Source organism: Ricinus communis, chromosome 8 (genome assembly GCF_019578655.1).
Source record: "Ricinus communis isolate WT05 ecotype wild-type chromosome 8, ASM1957865v1, whole genome shotgun sequence".
Classification (NCBI taxonomy): domain Eukaryota; kingdom Viridiplantae; phylum Streptophyta; class Magnoliopsida; order Malpighiales; family Euphorbiaceae; genus Ricinus; species Ricinus communis.
This window is the reverse complement of record NC_063263.1, coordinates 7,220,747-7,246,804: the sequence shown is the minus strand read 5'-3', so window position 1 is coordinate 7,246,804 and position 26,058 is coordinate 7,220,747. Positions and strand designations below refer to the sequence as shown.

Below are 26,058 nucleotides of genomic sequence, written 5' to 3'. Positions count from 1 at the left end.
TGTCCTCTGCAAATGCATTCTTGTTGAATTTCATTGGAGAAAGTACCCAAAAAGAAAAGAAAAAAGAAAAATTAAATGGGGCCAATATCTCTTAATTTTAGCTTTTATTTAAGCCATATTTTTCTTAATAATTATTCTACGTATTTACAGCATTAATAAAAATACATAGTTTATTGATATGAAATTCATATACTGCGCTGATAAAAGTATATCATATTAATAAAAATCGATTTGTTATAATTTATTTTTTTAAATTTATCCTTAAGTTTTGGTAAGTAGACACATGAGAAAGAAGAATGTCCCTAGAAATGGATGCCCCCATTAGGACCACCTCTAATTGTTTCAAAGACTCAAATCTAACTTTAACCAATGTATAGAAGTTAGCAAGAAAAGGAAAATCACAGGGGAGCACCTTTTTCTTGGATGAGAAATCTCATGACTACTACTAAGCTGTATTTCAGTATCCAATTTAAGCTTGTTGATTATATTGCCATTGGATGTACTTAAAAGACCCTACTCAAACTCATTTATATAATATAACATGTGAGCTCTTGTGTTAGGGGTTTTGTTTTAATAAACTAATTTTAAGCATTGATGTATCACTTGAATCAAATATCAAAACATTGTTAAAGGTCACATTCGTTTACCTGGTTCATACAATGACTAAAATATAAAATCAATGTGAATTTGATAGCAATTCAGGATACATGATTTGCCACAAAAAGACCTTACATAAGTCTTCTCAGTAAAGAAACATTTCAAAGTCATTACTTATAGTAACTCAGAGATATGTTCGTGGTTCGAAGATTAGTCCAATCTAACTTTGATCTGTGTAAAAGTTTTATTGGATATGGACAGACTACAAGAACTATCACTCAACCATATTGATGAATAATTTTCAATAATCAACCTAATTTGATTAGATCTCCACATCTTAGTTTAATAGCTCATGATAATATATCAATTATCAATTAGTTAGGTTCAATATGTAATATTTAAATCAAATGGTAAAAGCGTTTATTTAAAATTTTTGAATTTGTATCATTTTTTTCTATATTAGGTGAGCTCGTCAATAAAAAAAAAATATCTTTCTTTTTTATTATAAAAAAAGGAAGTAAATGTTCAAACCCGAAACTTTTAAAGAAGTTTTTTGAGTTTTTTTACTGGGATCAAATTTTTGTTGCAGAGTAAAACAACAGATTAGGCTTCCCCTGGCCTAATTGCTTTTGTACCTCTAGCTTTATCTCTTTACAAGTCTTCAACTCTTTAGGGTGGCGCACATACGCTGCACCAACAACAAGAGACACACCCAAAAACCAAAAGACACAGAGAGAGTCCGCGCGCACACAAGCGCAAGTGACAAGTGACAACAAGCCCACCTAAATCTTGATTTAAAGCTTTAAACTTTTTTAATCTTTACTTCTTACTCTGCCACCTGCACCATCAAAGCTCTTCTTTAATGCTCACATTTATATAATTTTCTTTCCTTTTTCTTTCTTTCTTTCTTTCTTTCTATGGGTTTTTAAAGATTACTTATGGAAGAGAGAGAACAGAGTTTATTTCTTTCTTGCTTGTATATATTTCTTAGCTGTTACTCATTCTAACTGGCAGTGAAGTGTTATTCTTTAAAAGCCCATTTTCATTTTCATTCACAATTCCTCCATTAACGGTCATTTTTATCATCCTTCTCTCTCTCAGTTATAGCTATTAGCTATGTAATTATATACACATTACCCATTTCTTCTCAACCTCTTCCTCCCTCTATATATACACTGGGATCTCAGGTTGATACTACAAATTGAACTAAAAAAAGGAAGTGAATTAGTGTAAGCAGTTCCATCTAATGTAAGCATTTCACAGCCTGTATATACATATATACATATACAAGTTCTTGTTTCATTTATTTTTTTTAGTATGCAGTTTGTTTTGACTTGGTTATTTTTATGGTGATTCTGATCTGGGTTCTTGTTAGATTTTGTTGCTAGGAAGTTGAGGATGCTGACGTGTATAGCTTGTTCTAAGCAGCTTAACAATGGATCTCTGCACCAGAGAGAGAGGGAAGAAGATGATGATGATGCGATGGAGACACCCAGGACTAGGCAGACTATTAAGGCTATTACTGCTCAGGTATTGTACTTTCTTGTTTCTAACTTTTGAGTTTTCTACTCTCTGTTTGTTTACTGAGAAAATGTTGAAAAAGGACCAGGGAAACATAAAGCTTTTATCTTTTTGTTTTTTTGTGAAGGAACTGGAATTGACAAGTTCCAAGAAATAAAATGAAAGAGTTCAATACTATACTGTGTTTCTCATCTAATAAATTGGTTTAATTGTGTTAATTTTTTCTTGTTGGGGTGAAAATAAAATACTCATAACTGTTCTTTTGTTCTTTTCTTGCTGTCCTTTTTCTGTGGAACTACAGAGAGGGTAAGGCTGTGATTTCAAACTTCAAAGTTTAGATACAAAAATAATGTAAACAAATAACTCAACTAAGTTCCTCTTACAAAGCTGAGGGATTTGTTTCTGTTACAAAGACCAATTTTTGGAATAAGAACAGTTGAATAATAATTGAGTCAAAAGAGAGGCAGGCCTAATTTTACTGCATGGAGCATGGCTTTATTGTTTCCTATTTTGTTTTTGGGAACAAGAATTATTCTATGCTGCCAATTCATTATAATTCTTTTATTGTTTGGAAGCAAAACATACAAAATGGCTTTTCTAAATTCATCTTTTTATTCTTATTATTGTTGTTTTTTTTTGAAACATCCATTTTGTTAGTTACAATTCTTGCAAATTGATGATTATTCACTTCTTCAGATAAAGGACATGGCGATAAAGGCATCAGGGGCATATAGGAACTGCAAGCCATGTTCTGGATCGTCCAACAATAACCATAATGAGAATTATGCTGAATCTGATGCTATCTCAGACTCAGCAAGGTTTCACTGTTCATATCGTAGAACAGGGAGTTCCAATTCAACCCCAAGGTTGTGGGGAAAGGAGATGGAGGCTCGACTAAAAGGGCTATCATCAAGTGGTGAAGGAACACCTGCATCAGTTAGCGGGCGAGCAGAGTCTGTGGTGTTTATGGAGGAAGAGGAACCCAAAGAATGGGTTGCACAAGTAGAACCTGGTGTACTCATCACCTTTGTTTCTTTACCTCAGGGTGGGAATGATCTCAAACGGATTCGATTCAGGTAATAATACTAGTACCCTTGTTTGTTGCTGGTTATGTGATTGGGAAGGTTCTGAACTGTCTGAACGTGGTTGTTTGTTCTCTTGTCTGAAGTGTTAACTGGACTTTGGCCAGGTTGATATTCTCCTTAAAATTATCCTTTTTCTTTGAGATCAATCATTCATATTTGATTGGTATGTATTGGAAGTGGGCCATCATGAGACTGTCTAATGCAGTTTACACTATTTCTTATTCATTCTTTGATGTTGAAGGTTTTTATTTGTTTTATTAATCAAACTTCTTTGATGCCATGATGTTAATTGGAATTTAAACATTATGAGATTGCACTTTTTCATTTTGTTGGTGAGTTATTGCACTGCAGTTGCATGTGAATTGTTTCCTATAATAGATGTATTGTGCTTGGAATAGCCTTTACATATGGTGAGTAGGGTCATGCTTTAGGCCTTCAACCTAAATGTCTTCCAGCTCTGTTGCAATCGAAAAATACAGTAGTATTATATTGAAGATAATGATAAAATAAAATTGGAACCTTTTTCTTTGCTTCAGTGCTTGGTTTGGTAGATTGCATATTACTTTCTTATCTTCATATCATAATTTTTTTTATTAATTTAAGTGGTAAAGGAAAACATGAAACATGCATACAGCCTTTTCTATGGTAATAAAATGTAGGAAAAAAGTGAGGCATAAACACTGACCATGCCTACTGTGCATGTGCATATGGATACAGGCTATCCTCTACTTCCTGCATGCAATTTTCAAGTAAAAATTATAATAGCTGTTGAAACTAACTGCATGAGCACCGTTTGAACTGACTTAATTGTAAAGCATTTTTGTTTTATTCAGTGTTGACAAAACCAAAGGTGCGGAGAGCATCAGATTTTTAGCTTGCATTGTCCTTTATGGACCAAAAGACTGTTTGATCTATTCTACATTGTCTGCATTTTGAAGCACCCTTCTGACTCTTAAAAAGAAAGGAGAAAAGTTAAAAAATGGATATTTTGAAAATTATGGATGCTTCCATTTTTTGACATGTGGAATCTTTAGAGGAGACATCTTAATAACTAATTTGGTAGTTACTTGATGTCTTATAACTAAAAACCTAATGTAGTAAGTTGTTCACAGCTGTCAATATCTGAAGTTCCAGGACAATCCCAGAACAATTAACTGATTGGTCATCACTTTGTATAACTGATAAAAAATGAAATTGATGCAAATGCATGCACATGACTTTGTTTTATATGTTAGCACATAAAAGAATTCCTGTGTCTGATGTTTCTAATTTATACTTGATTTTTGAGTATTGCTTTATTGAGCCATATTTAACTTCAAAGCGTGTAAAGCTGGAGAAAAGTTAGACCAAAGAAACACCACCTTAGTTATAGATTCTCATTCAAATGTGGATTGGTTTCAATTATTCAATCAAATAAGAAACAGTGCTGATATGAGATCTCTGCTGCTTGGATGTTTTGAAGGGTGAACAAATTGGCACTAGATGTAAAAACTGTTAACAGTAAGGAGTGTGTTCTCCTGGTCGTTTTCCCTCCTTTGAGAGCTAGTTTTCTTGGTCCAGGATATCCAGGCATTAGTGTTCTGCCACATTCTATCTTGTTTAGTTCAGATAGGAGAGGGGAGATGGACTTAAATCTAGGTGTTGGCCTAAATTGAGAGATTTATCATGTCTCTACAACTAGGCTAACTTTGTGGGTGGTGTTCTAGGACTTGTGGGTTTATTAAGGTGTCACCTACCCTCTACTGCTTACTATTTCTTGTTTTGTTGATAATTCTTCTATACTTATTGTCAACTAGAGTTGCGCTACCATGCATGTTATTAACTTAACAGCTAACTTGTTTTATTATTGACAATATATCAAGCAACAGTTTATGAATGTGATGCTGTGGCTCATATATCATGTTCGTGGATTCTGAATAATGTTTTTATGGGCTGCCGCTGTGAAGATAAAGTGACTTTACTCAAGAAAACAGTTAGTTGAGCCACCATAAATATCAAGTTTAAATTTTTTGAAGTTATAGTCAAAATTGCATGGCTGACTATTCTGACATTCTGCCATTGCCGATTTTATGTAAATGTATGTAAATTTCAGAGTATATTCATTGTTTTTATATTTTCATCAGCCGTGAAATGTTTAACAAATGGCAAGCTCAAAGGTGGTGGGCAGAGAACTACGACAAGGTCATGGAACTATACAATGTTCAACGGTTCAATCACCAAGCAGTCCCCCTTCCAACTCCACCACGCTCTGAAGATGAGGTAAGTTTGCTCCCACATTGAAAATTGAATTGTAATCCAGTTTGCACTATAATGATGTCATGAATTTGATGTTGCCTGCTGATGCCTCTTGACATGCTTTGGACATATAATTTTTTTTTCATACACATGAATTTCATTGCAATGCATTGAAGATAATTCTCAGAATTTATTTCTCCTTTTCTTAAACTTTGGTGTTTTAGGATTTCACACTAAATATTTTTGCTGCCTCCATATAATAAATTAGTCATTGAAGTGTATGTCATAACTAATTTGAAGATTAACTATACTTCTGCTTCTTCCTTTTCCAGAGCTCAAAGCCTGAATCTGCCAAGGATAGCCCTGCGACTCCACCACTTGGCAAAGAACGCCCCCGCAATTTGTATCGCCCAACAGGAATGGGTTATTCTTCATCAGATTCGCTTGATCACCATCCTATGCAATCCCGTCAATATTATGACTCAGTGGGTCTTGCATCAACCCCAAAGCTCTCAAGCATTAGCGGAGCCAAAACTGAAGCATCGTCGGTAGGGGGTTCTGCTAGGACTAGTTCGTCAAGAGACGCAGATCACTCAGGAGAGCTTTCTGTGAGTAATGCAAGTGACATGGAGACTGAATGGGTTGAACAGGATGAACCTGGAGTTTACATCACCATTAGAGCACTTCCAGGTGGCACTAGAGAGCTTAGACGCGTCAGGTTCAGGTTAGTGGGATTCCATAATTGAGAAGGGAATGGGATTTAACTTGTGATGGTTATGATTTGCTTCGCTGATTTTGGCTTTTACCTTCAACTTCAATAAGATGGTACTTAGACATGCTACTATACGAGGTTATTGTTTAGGAAATAGGACTGGTAAGTGCATGACAATATAAGCCGGCCTTACACAACAACAACATAGGTGACTGTTGAGTAAATGACGCTTGCTAACGAGTTCTGAGAAGATTCTATTATTATAACATGGTCATGCCAGTTTAAGTCTTTTGTCATCTCCAACATTTTTTCTGGGTTTAATTGCCTACAGAAGACAGTTTTTATGGACACATGCAGAAGGCAGATTGATTTAGAAACATAAGCCACCATATTTGGTATTAACTGTAATAATGTTTTCCCTGCTTGATAACATACTATCAGCAGGACCTTGGTATAACTATCATATGCAAGTTGATTGTCCTGCTAACAATTTTTTTAACCCTTAATGCTTTTTGCAGCCGTGAAAGGTTCGGAGAAATGCATGCAAGGCTGTGGTGGGACGAGAATAGAGCAAGGATACAAGAACAGTACTTGTGATAAGAAAACTGACTTGGGATGGTGCTTAGAAATTGTCTTGTTTTTTTAACCATTTTAGTTTAAAATTTAAACATCCCTTGTCTTGACTGCACCTCACTTTGCTTAGATATATACATATAATATTTCTTTCTTTCCTTTTTAATTTAGTGAATTATGTGCAATTGTTTCTTGACTGCACCTCCACCTACAATGCTTATAAAAATCTTCTTACTTTCTTTTTGCTTTCAATTTTAGTGAATTTTTTCCACTTTTTTCCAATTAGATGTTCACAAAACTGGTCTCATTATGATGCTGACTAATTTTAGGGTTAAATCCTATCGCCTCATTAGGTTTGGTCAATTTTTATAAGTTCAGTTTTTCTTTTTAAATAGTTAGTTACTATACGTTTCACATTTGTTTTGTTAACTATTATCCCCTTCGTCCATCTTTTATTGCTAATCAAATTAGTTAAAATATTTTAGTTGAATAAAAAAAATCAATTTAGTCTCTAAATTTATTATTATCTATACTAATTATAAAATTATAGCAAATTTTTCAAGTGAGAAATTTGTTTGACTCGAGTAACAATTTTTTTTTTAATCTCAACAATAAGCTACAATAAATCGTCATTAATTCAAAGAAATTGGCAAAGAAGTGCAAGAAAATAAGCTCTAATCCTATAATAAGAAAATATTAATTGGAGAGTTATATATTTATATGTATGACCAGCTATTTAATTTGATTTTAAACTAATTTTTACTTACATTAAGTGTATCGTAATGAATAAAAGAGTGACGTGTATTTATAAATATTTTAAATTTTGATGCTGAATGATTAATATATTAAATTATTTAAAATTAATAAATATAATTAATTATTTATTAATTTAATATATAAATAAAAATATATATCCAATGCTAGCGTATTTGTTATTGTTTTACCTAATCCACTGCTTGAACTCTGACTATCACCAACATCATTATTGTTTTGCACATTCCATGGTAGCCATCCAATTTGCAGCAATAGCTCCATAATGGTTCGGTCTAACAATTGCATTTTATAGGCTGGATTACTATACTTTATGATGATTTTAATATGAGTCATGACAAAATATTATAATACAAGTTAGGATTACGGTTCAAATCGAGAGATTAGTACTACAGAATGAGTAAATATAAAATCACTGAAATTTATAGCAAGTCTAAATTTGTGCATTTATTGCATCATCAATTATACAAATATCATAAATATAAAAAATGGTTTAGCTTTTTCTTTTTCCAAAATGAATGAAGATCATTCACTATTAAAGCTTCCAGTTAGAGAGGAGATGCACCGATTTTGATTTATAACAAAGAGTAATAATCAAAGAAAGCACAAAAGATCCACCAAAAGCAATAACAACAGTCTTCATGAGAACTCGTAGACGGATCCATTATAATTCCAATTTTCCTTCAAGATAATTTTCAATAGAGTTAAACCACTGAGGTGGCCTATCTAGGGGTGGCATAATACTATAATCCTAGAGATAACGAGGACATGATCAGATTGTTTGGCCTCTCTAAGGAGCTTCACTGTAGAATTAATTCTCTTTCGTGACCTCTCTAAGGAGCTTTACAGAGGTGGTTGAAACACCATAACTCTAAGGATTTCAATAAGATTGACTAGATTTTTTTGGCTCTGCATCAGGATCAAAACTTTTCAATGGAGACCTTGTAGAGTCATCCTCCCGTCAACAAACCAAAACTACTTCACTAAAACATAAAATGATAAAGGGAGAATGAGATCTATGGCTGGATCTGAACAATCAAATCCAACTAAGACATTGAAAAGGAAAATAATCAGAATTCAACAACAAAATGGAGTAAGGAATTGACATAATATAAATCCTTTTGATGATTATTTATATAGGAGAAAAGATGAACGAATATTAAGAAAAATAGAAAATAAGAAAAGAGAGAGCTATTTTCATCCTAACATACTCCTATTTTGGATATATATTAATTGTAACTGGAAGTCTATCTATTCCACGTTAATTTAAAATGTACAGTTAAATAGATCTAAATAATTACTATAAGTATATGAGTACAAAATTTTACATCAGAGCTCTCCTGAAAAATTTAGATATAATCCAACCAAAATAGAAGTCAGATAAGTCCTAATGTTACTTGCTTGAAAAAATAACTTTTATTTTGTGCAATTGTGAAATTTTACAATTATATATCCTATATATGAAGTCATGAATCTATCATGGGAAGATAATAGTATAACTTGATCAGGGAAAGATATTAAAATAAATATGATCAAGAAGTACAAACAAGGATTCTCAATTAAATAGTAAGAACTTAAATTTATATTCTTTAATTGCGTTGATAGAACTTTTTCAATATACAACTTGGTAGTCTATGAACCTCACTCAACAACTATGTGAAACCACAAATCCAATCTTTAGTCTTTATTTGAGTCTGATTGCAAGAACATCACTTAAAAAATTTTACTATTAATTTTTGAGATCTACTGGATTCCATGAATACTTTTATAAAAAAATAGATATCATTGTTAACTACCCAGAGGGAATCAAAATAATAAACTTAAAAAAGATTCAAATATTCTATGAACTCTATAAAGAGAATCAAATACTCTATAAACAAAATTCAAAAATTCTTAATAAATAAAAAATAAGAAATAGAATTAAAAGATTTGTATTTATTGAATCAAACTAAATAATATGAAAAAAAAGAATAAATGATCACCATCGATCTAAAAGATGATTGGCAATAGGCTAAGATTAAGAACTTGGATGAAGAACAATAAAAAAATAAAGAGAGAAAAAAATAGTTAGGGTTTTACAAATCAATATTATAAATCTCATAATTATAATCATTTTACTTTTAATTGTTAATTTATTATACATATTATAAATTTTATTACAATTTATATAATAGAGTATATCCATAAACTAATCGTTTTGAATATGTTAACAAGTGAACCATTATTTTAGAAAATTCAACTACTTCCATAAATATAATGCTATCTACCACTTTCAAATGACAAAAATGATTTAGTCAAAAGGAAAATTTTGAGTCTTGACTTTATGTTCATCTATAATTACAATTATCATTAATATCTCTATTAAAAAGTTTTAGATGTGTAATTATTAGTCAATATTTCGGTCCTTTCACGTGCGATTTATTATTAAGTGTTAGACGTTGATTACCTCAAATAAATATAGTTAATGCAATAAATGTAAGATGCACGACGGTTTGACTTCCAATCTAGATAATTGTGCAAATAATAATGAACCTAAATTATTTTAAATTCTTAGCTAAGTTGATACAATTTTGTCAAATCACTATATAGAGCTAATTAATAAACTAAATGATAAGATAATAATGAGCTAAGGATATAAAATTGAGCTATAAACATGTGATTAATGAGTTGAGAATGTGAAAATAGGCTTAAGAAATAAAGTTAAGAGTGAAACAACTGTAAGTTAAAAGCGATGATGTAATTATGTGAATTATGCAATAAATGAATATTGAAACAGTAATTAAAAAGCTTGAGAAATTTAATTATATAAAGTAAATGACTTGTAGGATGTAAATAACACTGAGGAACACTTGAAAACTTGATTGTACTGTAAATTAACAACTACAAATTGCTTAACTAAACTAAGGATTATTATTCTAATCTAAGAATTGCTTGACTAATCTAAGAATAAAGATAAAAATAAAGTTTATAGACTCTAGGTCTGTTTTATATGTTTGATTGGTTGGAAATCGGCTTTAGAGTCGAATGGCAAGCTGCTGACTATCTATGGCTGATTGGCCGGTTCAAGAAGTCAAGAATCGACTGGCAAGCTGCTGATTATCTATTCATATATCCTTTAGTCTGTCTTACTCTCCAAATGGTGCTCTTATATTTATAAGCATCCATGGCTTGTAGAATAAGTATGATATATTCTACATCATTGGCTTGATCCTTAATTAGCTCCGCACCTTGAGAGCACATACTATTGCTTTTCATATTTGCATATGCTGATAAGGATGTAACTTTCTTACTCATTTCCTTACTCTTCTCAACTTTCTGTCCACATTTCATTCCACTTCCTTCTTCTACTCAACTGCCTTCTGCACATAATATATGTATTTTCTCTTTCTTTGGATATACATCACTTTCACACCACTTTTTTCTTAGTTGATATATGTATTTCTTCTTTTCCATTTTACAAGAATAATCTTTGGAGTTTCAAAAGTCTCTAAAACTGACTTTCACCTTTTTGTTTCTTCATTTTTCACATGCTAATAATCCATAATAATTACTAAACCAAAAAATGGCTAGTGGCCTGATGATTTATCAATAGGTTAGGAATTCATAAATGGGCTAAAATACATGGACTTTAGGATAAAAATTAAATAAATTCTTTTTATGAGCATGAGTAAATTTACTATGCTTGGATTAATACTAAATTCGAGTACAATATTCTATCATACAAAACTATTTTGAAGGTTATCAACTTTCTGTGTTTCTGAAAAAAGTACTTCAGTAGTTAGTGAGTTTAAGAGATAGTTTTGGCCTTTTTTTTGTTTTTTTTTGTTTTCTTTATTTTCTTTTTTAGTTTGTAATTGTTATAGTTAATAATGACTATCAATAAGTTTTAATGCTCCCTTGGTGGAGAAGATGAGCTGCTCCCCTGTTGGAGCTTTTAAGGTTATATCTATACTTTGTCCTTCTTCTTACAAGATAAATTCATTAATTTGTTATTATTTTGTGTTTCTTAGCCACCTTTCTTTAATACCAAACTGTACATTTTATTGGTGGCTTAAAGTTTATTTAGTCCCTTTTTCATTTTTGGTTATATCTTTCAAAGGCTTAATTCAAAATCTTGGTAGGTTGAGGGTGCTTATCTCCATGAAAGATTAGATGATGGAGATTTGTCTACTCCTCCCTTTCTATTAGCTATTTTAGTTTCTAGTGTTTCCACTATGATTTTGGGTTGAGGTTTATCAAATAAGTATAAATGGCCTTACAAATTAAGTTGAATCTCTATAGGCTTAACAATGAGACAAGAGATTTAGCCATTGTAGTGATGGCACTGCAGCAATGGTAGCGGCGACGGCTTTGGTTGTTCTTCTTATGAGTTTGTCAAGTATTTTAGACTCTTTTGAGCTTACTTTTACAAATGCCCTGCCACTAATAGTTATTACTGCTTACTAAAATGCATTCTCTTAATTCATATGCATATAGCCCATAAAAAAGAAGAAGAAACAAACAGAGCCCATTTGACCCACCAAGACACCATTACAGAGAGCTAAATCTAAATTTTGCAATCAATCCATCAAGCATACTACTGATTTGCCATTTGATGCCTGGTGCTCATATTATTATAGCCATAACAACTTGTTTTATCCCATTATGATGAACAAATTATGAGCTTTAGAGTCTTCATCTCTTAAGCAACTTTTATGCCAACAAATCTCAAATCCCAATATGGTCCTTCATTCATTCTCAATTTAAGTAATATTTTAATTGATGAAAGAGATAAAGATAATATATATATATAAACTCTTTTTTACACATTTTAATACTCTATTTATATTTAGAGTTCCATTAATTAAATTATTACTGTAAATTTTAATTTAATGATCGTGAAATGATTTATAGAGTTATTTAATATTGGTTTCAAGTTCTTTTATTATTGTTGGAGAATTTAATCTTTTGGATAAATCCAAGTAATATTATTAAAAAATTATTATCTTTTCCTAATAATTTTAAGGAAAAAGTCCAGATAGGCCCTTCAACTATGACCTGTAGGCCATTTAAGACCTTATTATCTCTTGGTTCCCATTTGAAAAGCAGCTCATTCAACCCCTTTTAACGTTGAAATCTAACAAACGTTTTGTTTTGCTTACATGGATATGGGTATTACATATAAATATATAAATATTAATCCTAATTTGACACATCATACAATCAAAATCTCTTCATCTTTTGCTTTTTTACAATGAAAAAAAAGCCTTTTTCTCTTTTTTCTTTATTTTATTTTATTACTTTTAGTACTTTTAAAATTAATTTCTTAAATTTATATTTTTTACATTCTTTTATTTTTAAATGAAACTATTTTATTTTATTTAATATAAATAAATCTAATATATTAAATTAAAACTTAAACAAAATTTTAAAATAAAAAATGCTTGATTCTTACCTTGATTACCTTTTCAAAGTGCTATTTTTTTTTGGGGTTCTGTCCGTTGGATTTCAGTAATTCCAACATTACCAGTGTCCACCACTGTTAATTAATCCTTTACAATTAGACTGAAATTGAAATTAAATTCTTTACGAACCCTAAAATCAATAAACAAAGAAAAAAGAAATTCTCACTAAAACAAAAAAAACTAGCACTTCAATTTCAGGAAGCGGTGGTGGCTGGTGGTGAGCTTAAAATGGTGGGCGGCGACGACAGTGATGGAACCTTTCAAACATGGCGTCGTTGTTGATGGAAACAACCAACAACTCTACCATTAACACCTCATCATTAATCTTCTTCACACTCAGAAACTCCAAGCATTGACATTTTCTTCTCTTATTCAGCCTCTTCCCTTTCTCTCCCCACCACCGTTTCTACTTTGCAAAACCCATTTGTGTATTGCAGTTGACGCGACAAGAAGAATGCTAAAGGGCACCGATCTCTTTATGCTAAATGTAGGCTTTGTTTGTCTCAAGGAAAATATATCTAAAGGGAAGCAATTAAATCACTCTTTTTGCAACGCAAGGCTATAAAACAAGAAGAAAATAAAAGGCCCACCGAGGATTTCAATTTGATCTTCTCCATCTAACAGAGATATCTTTAAAGATAGTGAAGTGTCAAGATTGACATTGATGAGTTATTTAGTTAAAATCTTTGTTCTTTTCTTTATTTGTATATTTTTACCCTTTTCCAATTACAGTTTTGTTTACTTTATTTGTCTTCTTAAAATTGAATTAAATTCTTATGGAGATGATAATGTGTTAGTGATTTATAAAAGGGTTCTAAAAATTTGCAGCAAGAAAAAAGAAAAAATAGTTGGAGAATTTTTATAAGCAAGCCAATTTACAAAAGAAACTGGTGATGGGTAGTGATGACAACGATGCATTGGGGGTGCGTAGCGATGACAGTGATGGCGCTGGTGGTGAAATTGTGGTGGGCGATTTGTGGGAGTGCTGGTGTTAGCAGTAAGAATGAGAAGAAAAAATAAAGGTAGCCTAGTCAGCTCCATATAAGCTTCTATTTAAGCAAGAAAGTGGCCAAGTCAGCTCCAATATCAACAAATCAAGTGGGCCCCTTCATCCATATCAATATAATAAACGTATGTTAAGGATTAGTCTAACAGAAGGGGTTGAATGAATTGTTTTTAAAACAAAAAGTTCCTATTGAGAACAAAAAGAACAATAAGGGCTTAAATGGCCACAGGGGCCCTAGTTGAGGGGCTTTTCTGAACCTTTTCCCATAATTTTGTGAAAAATAATCCAAGGAAAGGATGGATAAGAAAGGAATAAAAGTGAAGAAGAAGGGCAAATCAGTAAACGTACATAGCCCCAAATTGCAGTCAATTGAATGGTAAAAACGTTTTCAAAACCCTCGCTAGAGCAAACCCCTTTCTTCGCCCAAAGCCGTTCTCTATTCTCGTTTCTCTTCTATTTTCTGTTTCTATAAATGCAAACCCTAAAATTTACCTGATACCCGTTTGTAAGATCATTACATATTACAAAACCCACTTCTTTGTTCTCTATCTGTTATTGAAGAAAAAGGATCTTTTTTTTTTTTTTTGCTGGAGTTTGTTTCTGAGACATGGTCGCTCCTGTTAGTACTAGTACTACTGCTACTGGGACTAATACGACGACGCATACCCTATCTGCTACAGTGAGAAAAACCATACAATCAATTAAAGAAATTGTGGGTAATTTCTCTGATGCTGATATCTATATGGCCCTTAAAGAGACTAATATGGATCCTAATGAAACTGCACAAAAATTGCTTAATCAAGGTTAGTTTTCTTTTACTTTAAAAAAAAAAAATTATTTTAAATATATTTATATTCTTTTGTCTTTTCTGAGTTCTTTTGCATTATCTATAGTTAGTATCATTTTGCCCCCTTTTTTCCCCTTGAGTTTTAAAACAAGATACTTATATGTTTCCTTTGTGTTTGTTTTGTAGTAAATTGTATTTGGTTCTTTTGGAGATGTTCTTGAAATTTTTTTTAATGGGTGTTTTAAGGGTTTTGGTTTTAGGCTTACATTTTATGTTCAATCAATTTGCTTGAATGGCGGCTGTTTGTCATTTAAATCTAATGCTTATGCCATTTATGTTGCGTTTGGAGATATTTGTACCCGTGTTATGTGCTGATATTGAAAAGAAAAGTTTGAATATGCTGTTGATATCCCTGAAGATGTTATCTTTAAGCCTTAACAAACAAGCTATTGCCAATTAAGTGTATTAGCATCTGCATTGCCTTGAACGTTCTGTTGCATCTAGAGCAATAGGCAGTTTCTGCTCTATCCTTATTCTGACTATGGAAGGTGAAAATGGTTGGGAGTGTTTCAGTTAATTTATTAATTTTTTAGATTTTTTCTTGGATTATGGTGAATCATTTCTGGTCTTTCTTTGTTAATTAAGTTTTGTATGTCTATATTTGCATTCTCAAATCAAGCTTGAATATGTTTTAGTTTTGTTGCATTCTTAGGAATGAGTTCTCTTTTTCTGTTATTTTATTTTCCAAATTAGCATAATTGCATAATGATATTATAATAATGTTTGGAGGCATTTGAGAAACTTTCTTAGAGCATAGGACTTAAGTGGGCCATTGTGTAATGTCATAATGCTGTCCTGGACCGCCTATATTGGTGGTTATATTGGTCTGCAGCTCTGCTTATCATATATCTTATAATTTTTGTGGTTTTTTTAGTAATTTGATGTTCTTGAGCCTCAATAGTAGTTCTGGGGTTTGTCTGTCAGGTACATTGCGATAGTGTAGCAATTTTTGAAATCGCATTTGCATCTCCTTTAATGGAAGAGCTGATCAGTAGCTGATTTATGCATTATTTCTGCCTCCCTCTGAGGGGCGGAACTAGGAAGGGGATCATTAAAATTTCACCTATAGAATTTTAGGTAGATAATATATATTACTTATTTTTATTTATATCCTCTTAATTATAATATTTAAAACCTCTTAAATTTTTAATTTAGTCACCAGATTCTTAACAATTTTTTTATTTGTATCCTTTTCTACATTTTATTTTAGCTCCATATACTTTCGAAAAAAATTTGACCCCCCACTGGTCGAGTTCTAGTTCTGCTCCTTCTTACTGCTTAATGTGGTGTATCATCTATGTGGCATGGACTTTGGTTATGGTTTTTGCTGCTGAAGTTTGATGTGCTGACTTTGTGGCTTTCTGCTGAATTGTTGGAACCTTTTGAAGGTGTACACACTTAAGGGTGGTTGTTCGAGTATGGGGAGCTTTGTTGTCCTTTGATAATTAAAGCCTCAGTTTTTAAATATTAAAACTGTTCTCTACATGGATAATTCCTTTGCACTGTGATTTAAATCCCCTGCGGCCCTCCCTTGTTTATCAGATGGTAGTTTTTGGTCTGTTACAAGTATAATTCTCATATCAAGCTTATTTTTTTGGTTTCATCAGATCCATTTCATGAGGTGAAGAGAAAAAGGGACAAGAAGAAAGAGGTATAATCTCATTTTATTTTGATTTCTTTTATCATTGGGCTCCTCCGTCCCTCTTTCCTTCTCCACTTTCTGTTTCTCTGATTGTTTAGCAATGTAGCCCTTGGATAATTATGTTACTATTCTTGTATTTCAGTTGTATTCTTTCTAAGTATTTGCTCTTGTTTTCTTTTACTTTTAAGTGAAAAGTTGGATCAAGTGTCTGATCATCCTCGTAAGGAATGTGTATACATTCCTGGTTTTAAGTTGTCCATTGGTGTCTAGCAGTTTAAGGTTATTATTTCCTATTGAAGTTCCATTCCTTCTGTTAAGGTTGCTGTGCCAATTTTTTGGAAAGCACTTGCAATTATCTAACATTCTGCTCATGAATTTATATGCTTATGGCCTCAGAGTATGGCTTACAGGGGTTCTTTGGATTCAAGGAAAAATCCTGAGAATATGGGTCAAGGAACAAAATTTCGTACATTTTCTGATCGTAATACTCGACAAGGAGGCTATATTCGTGCTGCTGTTCCTGGAAATGCAGGGATCAATAGAGAGTTCCGTGTTGTGAGAGACAACAGAGTCAATCTAAATACAACTAGAGAGCCAAAGCCTGCCATGCAGCAAGGTTCGATATCCAGTGATGAGCTAGGCATTTCAACTGTTACTGAAAAGGGGTACAATTATTTGGTTCTCTATGCTATTTCCCCCTTCTATATTTTTTCTCTTCACTTTTTTCTTTTGGTGGCTGCACAAACATATTGGTTCATTTTTTTAACATTAGCTCTTAGGTCTCCTGACTGGAGAGGTAAACTATAATGAGGATATCCTATTGGTTAGTAACAATGACCCCTTTGATTGAGAGGCTGCATGCAGTTGTAGGGAGGATATGTGATATGAAAGGAGCACATAAACTGAGTCTAATGTATCAGCTCTTGCAAATAAAGTTTCTTTGACGTGGTATGATAATCAGTTGTTCTGTACTTGTACTGAGTACCTAGTTTGATTGTATTTTTTCGGAAAAAGGTATTGTTACTTGAAAACCTCGTCTGTCATCAGAGTATTGTGGGCTTCATAATCATATTATTCCTGTTAACCCAAACCATTTGATCTTTACATTTATGTGGATACCATCCTATCATGCAAGAAGTCTGTGGTTAAGATTATTTAAATTGGATTACCTAAAAGTTTGGAGACTGTCTTGAGTAGCTTTCTCATGTTCTGATGATGATTTCAGACCACAGCGAGCTTGCTTTGCATTACTGAAAGTTGCAATAGTCCTTATGGTTAATGTTCTTTTCCTCCTCAAACACTCATCTTAATGCTGCCGACACAGTGTTCTGGCTACACTTTAACTTTGGCCGTACTCATGTTGGTTATGCTATTACTACTGATTAGAAGTATGCACTGAAGCTTCACAACTGTCAACATACTGGTTTTAGTGAAGTCCATCTTTGAGAAATGGGATGTGGTGAGATTCCATCTCTCATTGCATAACCCACATAGGTGACCTACTCATTCAAAATCTATCTAAAAAGTTGATATTCTGTCTTGGATAGACCTTGGGTAACTTCTATTCTGAAGATGAACATAAAGAAATAGTGAAACAAAGAAAACAAGGGAACTCTGGTTTTTGGTATTTTTGATTATATACTCAAGTAATGGATTGGTTTGCTTTCCTTGATATTTAATTGTTTTCTCTAGTTTGCAATGCAAAATTTTACTAACTGTATAATTAGACCATTAAACATAATTGTTGTTTTCTTTCAGCAGATCATCAGGAAGTTCAGGCAATGTAAAGCATTCTGGTGTACGAAGTTCATCTCAAGCTTCTAATGGGCCTCCTGATTCACAATCTAGACACACCAGAGATGCCACCTCAAACTTCACTGACAGGAAAGCAATGACTGAGGAAAAGCGGGCTGTAGTTCCTAGTGCAGCTTCACGGATACAAGTAATGAAACCCAGCTCTCAACATCATTCTGCAACACTGGCATCAAGCAATTCTGTTGTCGGGGTATATTCTTCTTCAATGGATCCTGTTCATGTGCCATCTCCTGAATCTAGATCATCTGCTGCTGTTGGAGCTATTAAGCGTGAGGTTGGGGTAGTGGGCGGTCGCAGACAATCTTCTGAAAATGCGGTAAAAAATTCGTCTGCATCTAGTAGTTCCTTCTCAAATTCGGTTTTGGGAAGGGATGGTTCATTGCCGGAATCATTTCAACCTTTTCCTACAATTTCCAAGAACGATCAAGTTAATGAACCTGTTGCAACTGAATCTGCTATGCCCAGTATCTCTGTCGGCAGGTCATTCTTAGGCAATCAATATAGCAGGACACATCAAACAGCTGTGGGTCATCAGAAAGGTAATGCTTCTAGCATCGTTTTGCTGTTAGCCTTTTTGTTGTATTTCATGCTAAGGTGGAATTCTTTCTGAAAGAGCATATTACCTGTGATGATGAATTGCTTAACCACTTTGCTGTTGTATGCTTTTAAAGTTGCTCTTTTTTGGTTGATGTCACTGTATCTTCTTGCTAGTTGGCATCTTGTTCTGGTACATGATAATATCTTCTATTCTGTTTGCACTGTTTAGTTGCACTTTTGAAGTTATAATGCGGAATAATACAAATGTTTAAAGGTTAAAGCATCCATCTTTTGCTGCTAATTGTGGGAAACTAAAAATCAAATCTCGGTGATTGGACTAGCTGATAGATATAAAAAAATCTGCAGCATCAATAGATATTTTCTCCTTTTTCAAACTTCCAGGATAGTGTTAATGTCAACTAAAAAATAAAAGGCAAAGGCTGGGGAAGGGGGGGGAGAGAGAGTGATAGGGAGGTGGGAGAAGAGGCATAACTGACGATGATCTTCTTGTGCAGCTACTCAACATAATAAGGAGTGGAAACCAAAATCAAGCCAAAAGGCTAGTGTTGGTAGCCCTGGGGTGATTGGAACACCTACAAAATCTAGTTCGCCTCCTGCTGGTAATTCTAAGGACTTGGAATCAGATGCAACTGATATGCAGGAGAAGCTTTTGAGAGTGAACATCTACGAAAATCAGAATGTGATCATAGCCCAACATATTCGAGTCCCTGAAACTGATAGGTGCAGGCTGACCTTTGGCAGTTTTGGGGTGGAGTTTGATTCTTCCAGGAATATGCCATCTGGATTTCAAGCAGCTGGAGTTACAAAAGATTCCAAAGCTGAATCTGCTGCAAGGTTTGTGTTTTAATTATGTGTAAAATTATAGGCTAATTTTGGGACATTTGAATTGAGGATAATTGAGAACTATAGGATATAATTATTTGCTGCAGCAAATGAAAGGCCGGAGAAGAAAAAGGATAAAGACAAGTGAACTCCTAAGCGACAAAGAATAGGCGTTTTCATAATCATAATCATATATACAGTAAAACATTTCTATAGTGATATTCTATATAGGAATAACCTCTACACAGTAATAAAAAATTACGGTCCTTATTTGGACAAGTTATAAATATGAATAAACTTTCTATTGTAATAAGTTATAAATCCGGTCTTAGAAAAATATTTTCTATATAGTAATATTTAAATATAATTTAAAAAAATATATAATATGTTATGTTTTGTCTTACTATAGTATTATTTTATCTCATCAATCTTATTCATATAATATGACAAGATATTAACGTATCTTATTTCTAGTTTATATCGTTTCATCTATAAGACTAAGTATTAAGTCCAAAGAAAAATTTTAGTATTCAAACTTCTATTAAGTTATAATCTCCTTATATTCATAAATTTTATTTAATCCTAAATGTATGACTATAGAGAGGTTTTACTTTATATCACATATAAAAGTGCGAAAGGGAAGGAGATAGATAGATTCACTAATAGGGTCTTACTAATTCTTTAGTTAATTGTTTAATTGGTCATTTATTAATTTAATCTTAATGTTCAGCATCTTGAACTAGCCATCCCTTAGAAGGTATTGTTAAAAGATCATCAATTCCTAATGAAATTAGTATTAATAATTAATTTAATAGAATTGAAGATGACAAGATTGGCTAGTTCTTTTCTTTTTTTAAATGGAAAATTGGCCATTTGTTTATCAAATATAAAACCAAAATTTTACTGTACAACATAGTTACACCATTTGACCATATATATGTGTGTAAATGCTGAGATATAAATTTCTTTTGATGTGTACTTATTTTTGACTTATAGGAAAAATTCTTTCACCTGTGTACTTATTTTTGACACATAAGAAATTCTTTTTTGACATGTACACTTATTTTCTATGCATAGGCATTATGTAGGTTTGTAGATTTTATGTTTATTGTATGATTATTTTATTAATTAATGAGTTACTTTCCTCTTTAAACAATGATTCTAATCTTAGAAACTAACTTTTTAATTATATTTTTAATATTATATTTAACTAATATTTAGTTTTCTAATCCTAAAAAGTAGTACTTATTACATTTTAAAATTAATTATATATAATTAATAAATCAAGACAACTTTTTTGACATGTGTGTTTATTGTTGACAAATAAACAATTTTTGACCTGTGTATTTATTGTTGATAAATAAGTATTATGTGTTATTAGTTGTATAATTCTTTTGTTTATTGTATAACCAATATATTAATTAATAAGTTATTTTCCTAACTGAACAATGTTTTAAATCCTAGGAGATAACAATTTAATTATATTGTTAATATTATATTGACTAATAAGTTAGTTTCTAATTATACAACGATTTTTAATCCTAAAAGTAACATATCAATTATATTTGTGTTATTAGTTTTATATTTAATTAATAAATCACTTAAGAAATATTTTAAAATAATTTTACATTTATTTTATTAATAAAATTTTAAAATATTTGAAATTTTATTAAGCAGGCACTTAAAAATATTTTAAATTATTGTTATTTTAAAAAATGTGACAAATAATTATTAAAAATTATCAAGTGCTGAGACATAGAAGTCTAGACACATAGGAAAAGAGTTTTGACAAATGTACTTATTTTTGTCACATGTGTTATGCTGATGTGTAATTTTTTTTTGAATTATAAATTTTTTGTTCGAGTTATTATATCAATACATTAATTGGTTTATTCTTTTCTAATTAAATAATAAATTTAATTGTAAAAGATAGCATGTTAACTAATAAATTACTTTTCTATTTAAAGCATGATTTTTAATTTTAAAAATAATTAATTGAATTCTTAATATTAGTTTATTTTAATGTAATTTATATATTAATTAATAAATTAACAACGTTTTCTTATCTTTTATTAATCATACCTTTTGTTGAATTGTTATTATACGTATTCAATTTAGTATTAATAAAATTTTATACTTATAAATTTCTTTAAATAAAAAATTTAATTTAATATTTACAAATTGCAAACATTTATCTGCAAAATAATAGCAAGAGCAGCAAAATGTGTGAGCAGATTACTAGTTATTATCTAATTATTATCAATTTGTTAAAAAGAATTAGAATTTAGTATTTTATATACTGTTGAAGAGTTTAAAGATATAAAAGATAGATTTTCTAAATTTTCTATAATAATTTATTAGTTGAGTCAATTAGTGAAATACGGTATTAATCTATTTTACTAAAATATCTTAGTTAATCCGTTTTCCCTCCTCAAATCAAAAGTTCAACTAGGTAGAGAAACATTCTATTTACTCAAAAGAATTCAGCCTGTGATTATCTGTTTATTAGTGTAATAAATTATAAACTTATAACACATTAAAATAACATTTAATAATTAATTTAGGTTTTCATATATATTTTATATACTAATTTTTGCAATTTTTAATTTAATAATTTACTTCACATGACCTAGAAATTATTATGGAATAAAATAACAAAAAAAATCTGTTTTAAATTGCTTGAACATATTAGACTTATGCCATGATGACATTTTTAAAGTTCATAAAAAACAAGAGAAGGAAGAATAAAGAACAAAAAATCACGATTAAATCTACTTTCGGATAGTTCCATGAGAAATGCATGTAACATAGAATAATGATGATTTTCTAACTTCATTGGTAGGAATTCTTTCAATTTGTGTTATGAATTGATATGAGATGGACTAAATATACAAGACAAGTTAGAAATGGAAACTCCTTTTCTCCATGTTTATATTTATGGTGAATTAGCACTAAATGAACTATTTCTATTACGTATTGCAAAATGCATGATAGGGTCATCCTATAGTGCCTAATATCGCATAAAATATTAAAATACAGTAACATATTTGCGAGATGAATGTTAATTTAGGATAGAATATAAAGAGACTCAAGATTAATGAGGCATATTTACCAAACATATAATGACATGCTTGGAGAAATAAAATTTCAATATTGATTATTGTGATTAAAAATGAATCAACTTATTAATCATAATTTTGTTAATTTTAGTTTAACTATAATTTTATTTTCAATTATGAGAACATTGATTTCAATTATTTAAAAATTCACAAATTAACTTAACTAATACATTTCTGAATTTAATGAATTTTATACAGATACAATCAAATAGAGACCATGAATGTATGAATTAGTTTTCAAAGTTAAAATTTTGATGGATTTATTATAATATAAAGAATTTGCAATTTTTTAACATTAAATTAAAAGTATGTGCTGTTCTTATTTAGTTGTTGGTTTATCTTATAAGTTATATTGTAAATAAATAACAAGTTCAATTATTAATATCCACATGCATTGCACCTGAGTGAAGAACTAGTAGGATAAAGTAAGTGGCAGCATTCAACTGTGAGTTTGAGAACAAAAGAATGAGGTTTAAAAATTGCTCAAATGCCAATTGACATAAACCCTGTGAATTATGGATATGCATATATCTATGCATATATGCTACCTCAATTGAACATCAGCACTAAGGGAATGAGAATGTGAAGTTATTGCTCTTATTACTTTCTCTAAAAGTGAAAATATTAATCGCAGTTTGTCAGCATCTGCACCAGAGTCTTCAAGTGATGATGCTTCTGGCAACAAGCAGGTGGAGTTACTAGATGAACAGGTTAGAAATTCTGGATCTGATTCTCCAGCATCAGGTGCAGTGTCTGAGCATCAATCACCTGATAAGTCTTCAAGTCCTCCGAATTTGGACAATTATGCTGATATTGGTTTAGTTCGAGACAGTAGTCCATTTACTTCTTCAGAGTCACAACATCAGCAAGATCCTCCTGAATTACCAAGTTTTTCGGTGAGTTCATTCCTCAGGTGTAATATATTTGCCATTTTTCCTTCCCATTTTTCTGTAGCTCTTGTAGCCAGTGAATCAAATCTACTAGATGAAACATCTCCCTTATTTTGTGTACCTGTTCATACATAACTGAGTTATTGTTTATTGGTGTGCAAGCAGGCATATGATCCCCAGACTGTATATGACATGTCATATTTCAGACCTCAAATTGATGAAACTGTACGAGGGCAGGGTCTTCAGTCGGCACAGGAGGTAAAAATTTTAAGCCATTTTATTTTCTCCATGTGTGTGTTGCTCTCGTGTTCTGACTCTATAGAGTGCGGTCCTTATAATGTCTGTTGCTGTGAATGCATTAAGAATAGTGGCCAGATTATCTCTACTTCTGTTGTAATCACAATCATATTTGTTCTTACTCTGCAGATTCACGTGAAAAATAAATCTTTTAAGACCTGTTCCTTGATGTTAGTCACATGCCATTCTTTATGCCATTATGGGTTTTATTGATTAAGTTTCATTCCACAGGCCTTAATCTCACACAGAGTCGACAGTATGCCAGCTTCGTCAATACCCATGGTACAGCAGCAGCAGCAGCCACCTATCGCCCAGATGTACCCACAAGTTCATGTTTCACATTATACCAATCTTATGCCATACCGTCAGTTCCTTTCTCCAGTGTATGTTCCGCAGATGGCTATGCCTGGCTATTCAAGCAACCCTGCTTATCCGCATCCGTCAAATGGAAGCAGTTACTTGCTGATGCCTGGAGGTAGTTCCCATCTCAGTGCAAATGGCCTCAAGTATGGAATCCAGCAGTTTAAGCCTGTTCCTGGCAGCAGTCCCACTGGGTTTGGAAATTTCACTAGTCCAACCGGGTATGCCATCAATGCTCCTGGTGTTGTTGGAAGTGCAACTGGCCTTGAAGATTCATCTCGGATGAAGTACAAAGATGGGAACCTGTATGTTCCTAATCCACAGGTACACCTTTTGATAAGTTGATGGTTTCCTAGTTTCTGCTGGACCTCTATCATATGTGTGTCTGATAAACTTTATTGCTATCATCACACGTTTCCCAGTTAGTTGACATGATCAATGCTTGTTTGTATTAATTGATTACTCTAGAATTGGGTGTCACATGGTGTACATGACATGATCAATGCATATTTATGTACATGATATGGCCCCTCTGTACCTTTTGTGCCTTTCTTGGCTATCAACTGAAGGAAGATATATTAATTGGGCCAAGGTCTGTGATGGCGTCTTTCGCTGATTGCATTTATGATTGGGAAGATTAAATTTGACGTTGCATTATGCAGGCTGAGACATCTGAAATTTGGGTTCAGAATCCAAGAGAGCTTCCAGGCCTGCAATCTGCCCCCTATTACAATATGCCTGGGCAATCGCCTCATGCTGCTTACTTGCCGTCCCATACTGGTCATGCTTCCTTCAATGCAGCTGCAGCACAATCTTCACATATGCAGTTTTCGGGCTTGTACCCTCCCCCTCCTCCAACACCAGCTGCAATGGCAAATCCACACCATTTAGGACCCGTCATGGGTGGTAATGTAGGAGTTGGGGTTGCTCCAGCCGCACCTGGGGCACAGGTTGGTGCTTATCAGCAGCCTCAACTGGGTCATCTCAACTGGACAACAAACTTCTGAAAAGTAAATGTCAATCTAACACCTATTGCTCGGAAGGGATTGAAGTAGTTATAGAAAGTTCAATTTTCTTTATGAAATGAGTAACCCTGATCTTTTCTATTGAATGCATATCCAATGTTCAATTTTCAATATCTTTATTAGTTGCACTGAGCACCATCCCAGGAGGCTTACTATGTGCAAATCTTTGCAATTGGCACTGGATATATTTTCTTTTGAAAGGCTTCTGGTGGTAGAGGCCGGGTATGCAAAAGCACCCTTGTTAATTTCACCTTGAATGCATATAGCTTTTTGAGATCATATTCTGGGTCTTATCCACCAAATTCCATCTCTCTTGTAAGCTTCATTATCACCTCTGCTTTATTCTTCTCTTTAGATTTGATATATAATAATAAGAGTTGAAGCGGGCTTCTTTTGGTGGTTGGTGTTTCTTTTATCAGAGAGTGAAAAAGGGAAAGGAGTCATTGTTGTTTGTGTGCTTTGTTCTCTTTTGGAGATCTGATCAACGTGCTTGTGTGTGTGCTTTCTTCCTTGGGATCACCACTTGCATTTGCTTTTTCATGTTTCATGTTTCATGTTCCATGCTCTTTGCCCTAAAGCAGCATTCACAGTGCCTTTTGTTTTATCTGCTTGGAAACTTTCCTTCTTTCTCCATCTCTGATGTTATTCTTTTTAATTTAAGATTTAAATGCGAAAGGTGCTCCCAACTCATCCCTCTTCTCATCTTTTGAACCTTTCATATATAATATGATAATCATTA

The 26,058-nt window shown here is 32.4% G+C and overlaps 2 protein-coding genes across 5 annotated transcripts; both read left to right on the top strand.

Annotated features, from left to right (window-relative positions):
* Positions 1–1,278: 1,278 nt before the first annotated feature.
* On the top strand, positions 1,279–6,889 carry LOC8284672 (protein Brevis radix-like 2). 3 transcript variants are annotated; one of them, XM_048378727.1, is made up of 6 exons: positions 1,279–1,845; positions 2,026–2,127; positions 2,815–3,194; positions 5,327–5,462; positions 5,771–6,162; positions 6,669–6,889. In XM_048378727.1, the coding sequence occupies exons 2-6, from the start codon at positions 2,080–2,082 to the stop codon at positions 6,745–6,747; spliced, it is 1,035 nt and encodes a 344-aa protein (XP_048234684.1). In that variant the 5' UTR covers positions 1,279–1,845; positions 2,026–2,079; the 3' UTR covers positions 6,748–6,889. The 3 variants fall into 3 exon arrangements, with proteins under 3 accessions (XP_048234684.1, XP_002521348.2, XP_015576104.1); XM_002521302.4 differs by having other exon boundaries at positions 1,986–2,127; XM_015720618.3 differs by having other exon boundaries at positions 1,280–1,845; positions 1,973–2,127.
* A 7,430-nt stretch (positions 6,890–14,319) lies between these two features.
* On the top strand, positions 14,320–25,598 carry LOC8284671. Of its 2 annotated transcripts, none has more exons than XM_015720639.3 (9): positions 14,320–14,747; positions 16,399–16,442; positions 16,830–17,098; positions 18,192–18,787; positions 19,301–19,640; positions 23,382–23,643; positions 23,803–23,895; positions 24,166–24,618; positions 24,957–25,598. In XM_015720639.3, the coding sequence occupies exons 1-9, from the start codon at positions 14,552–14,554 to the stop codon at positions 25,299–25,301; spliced, it is 2,598 nt and encodes an 865-aa protein (XP_015576125.1). In that variant the 5' UTR covers positions 14,320–14,551; the 3' UTR covers positions 25,302–25,598. The 2 variants fall into 2 exon arrangements, with proteins under 2 accessions (XP_015576125.1, XP_002521347.1); XM_002521301.4 differs by having other exon boundaries at positions 14,322–14,747; positions 18,195–18,787.
* The last annotated feature ends 460 nt before the right edge of the window (positions 25,599–26,058 follow it).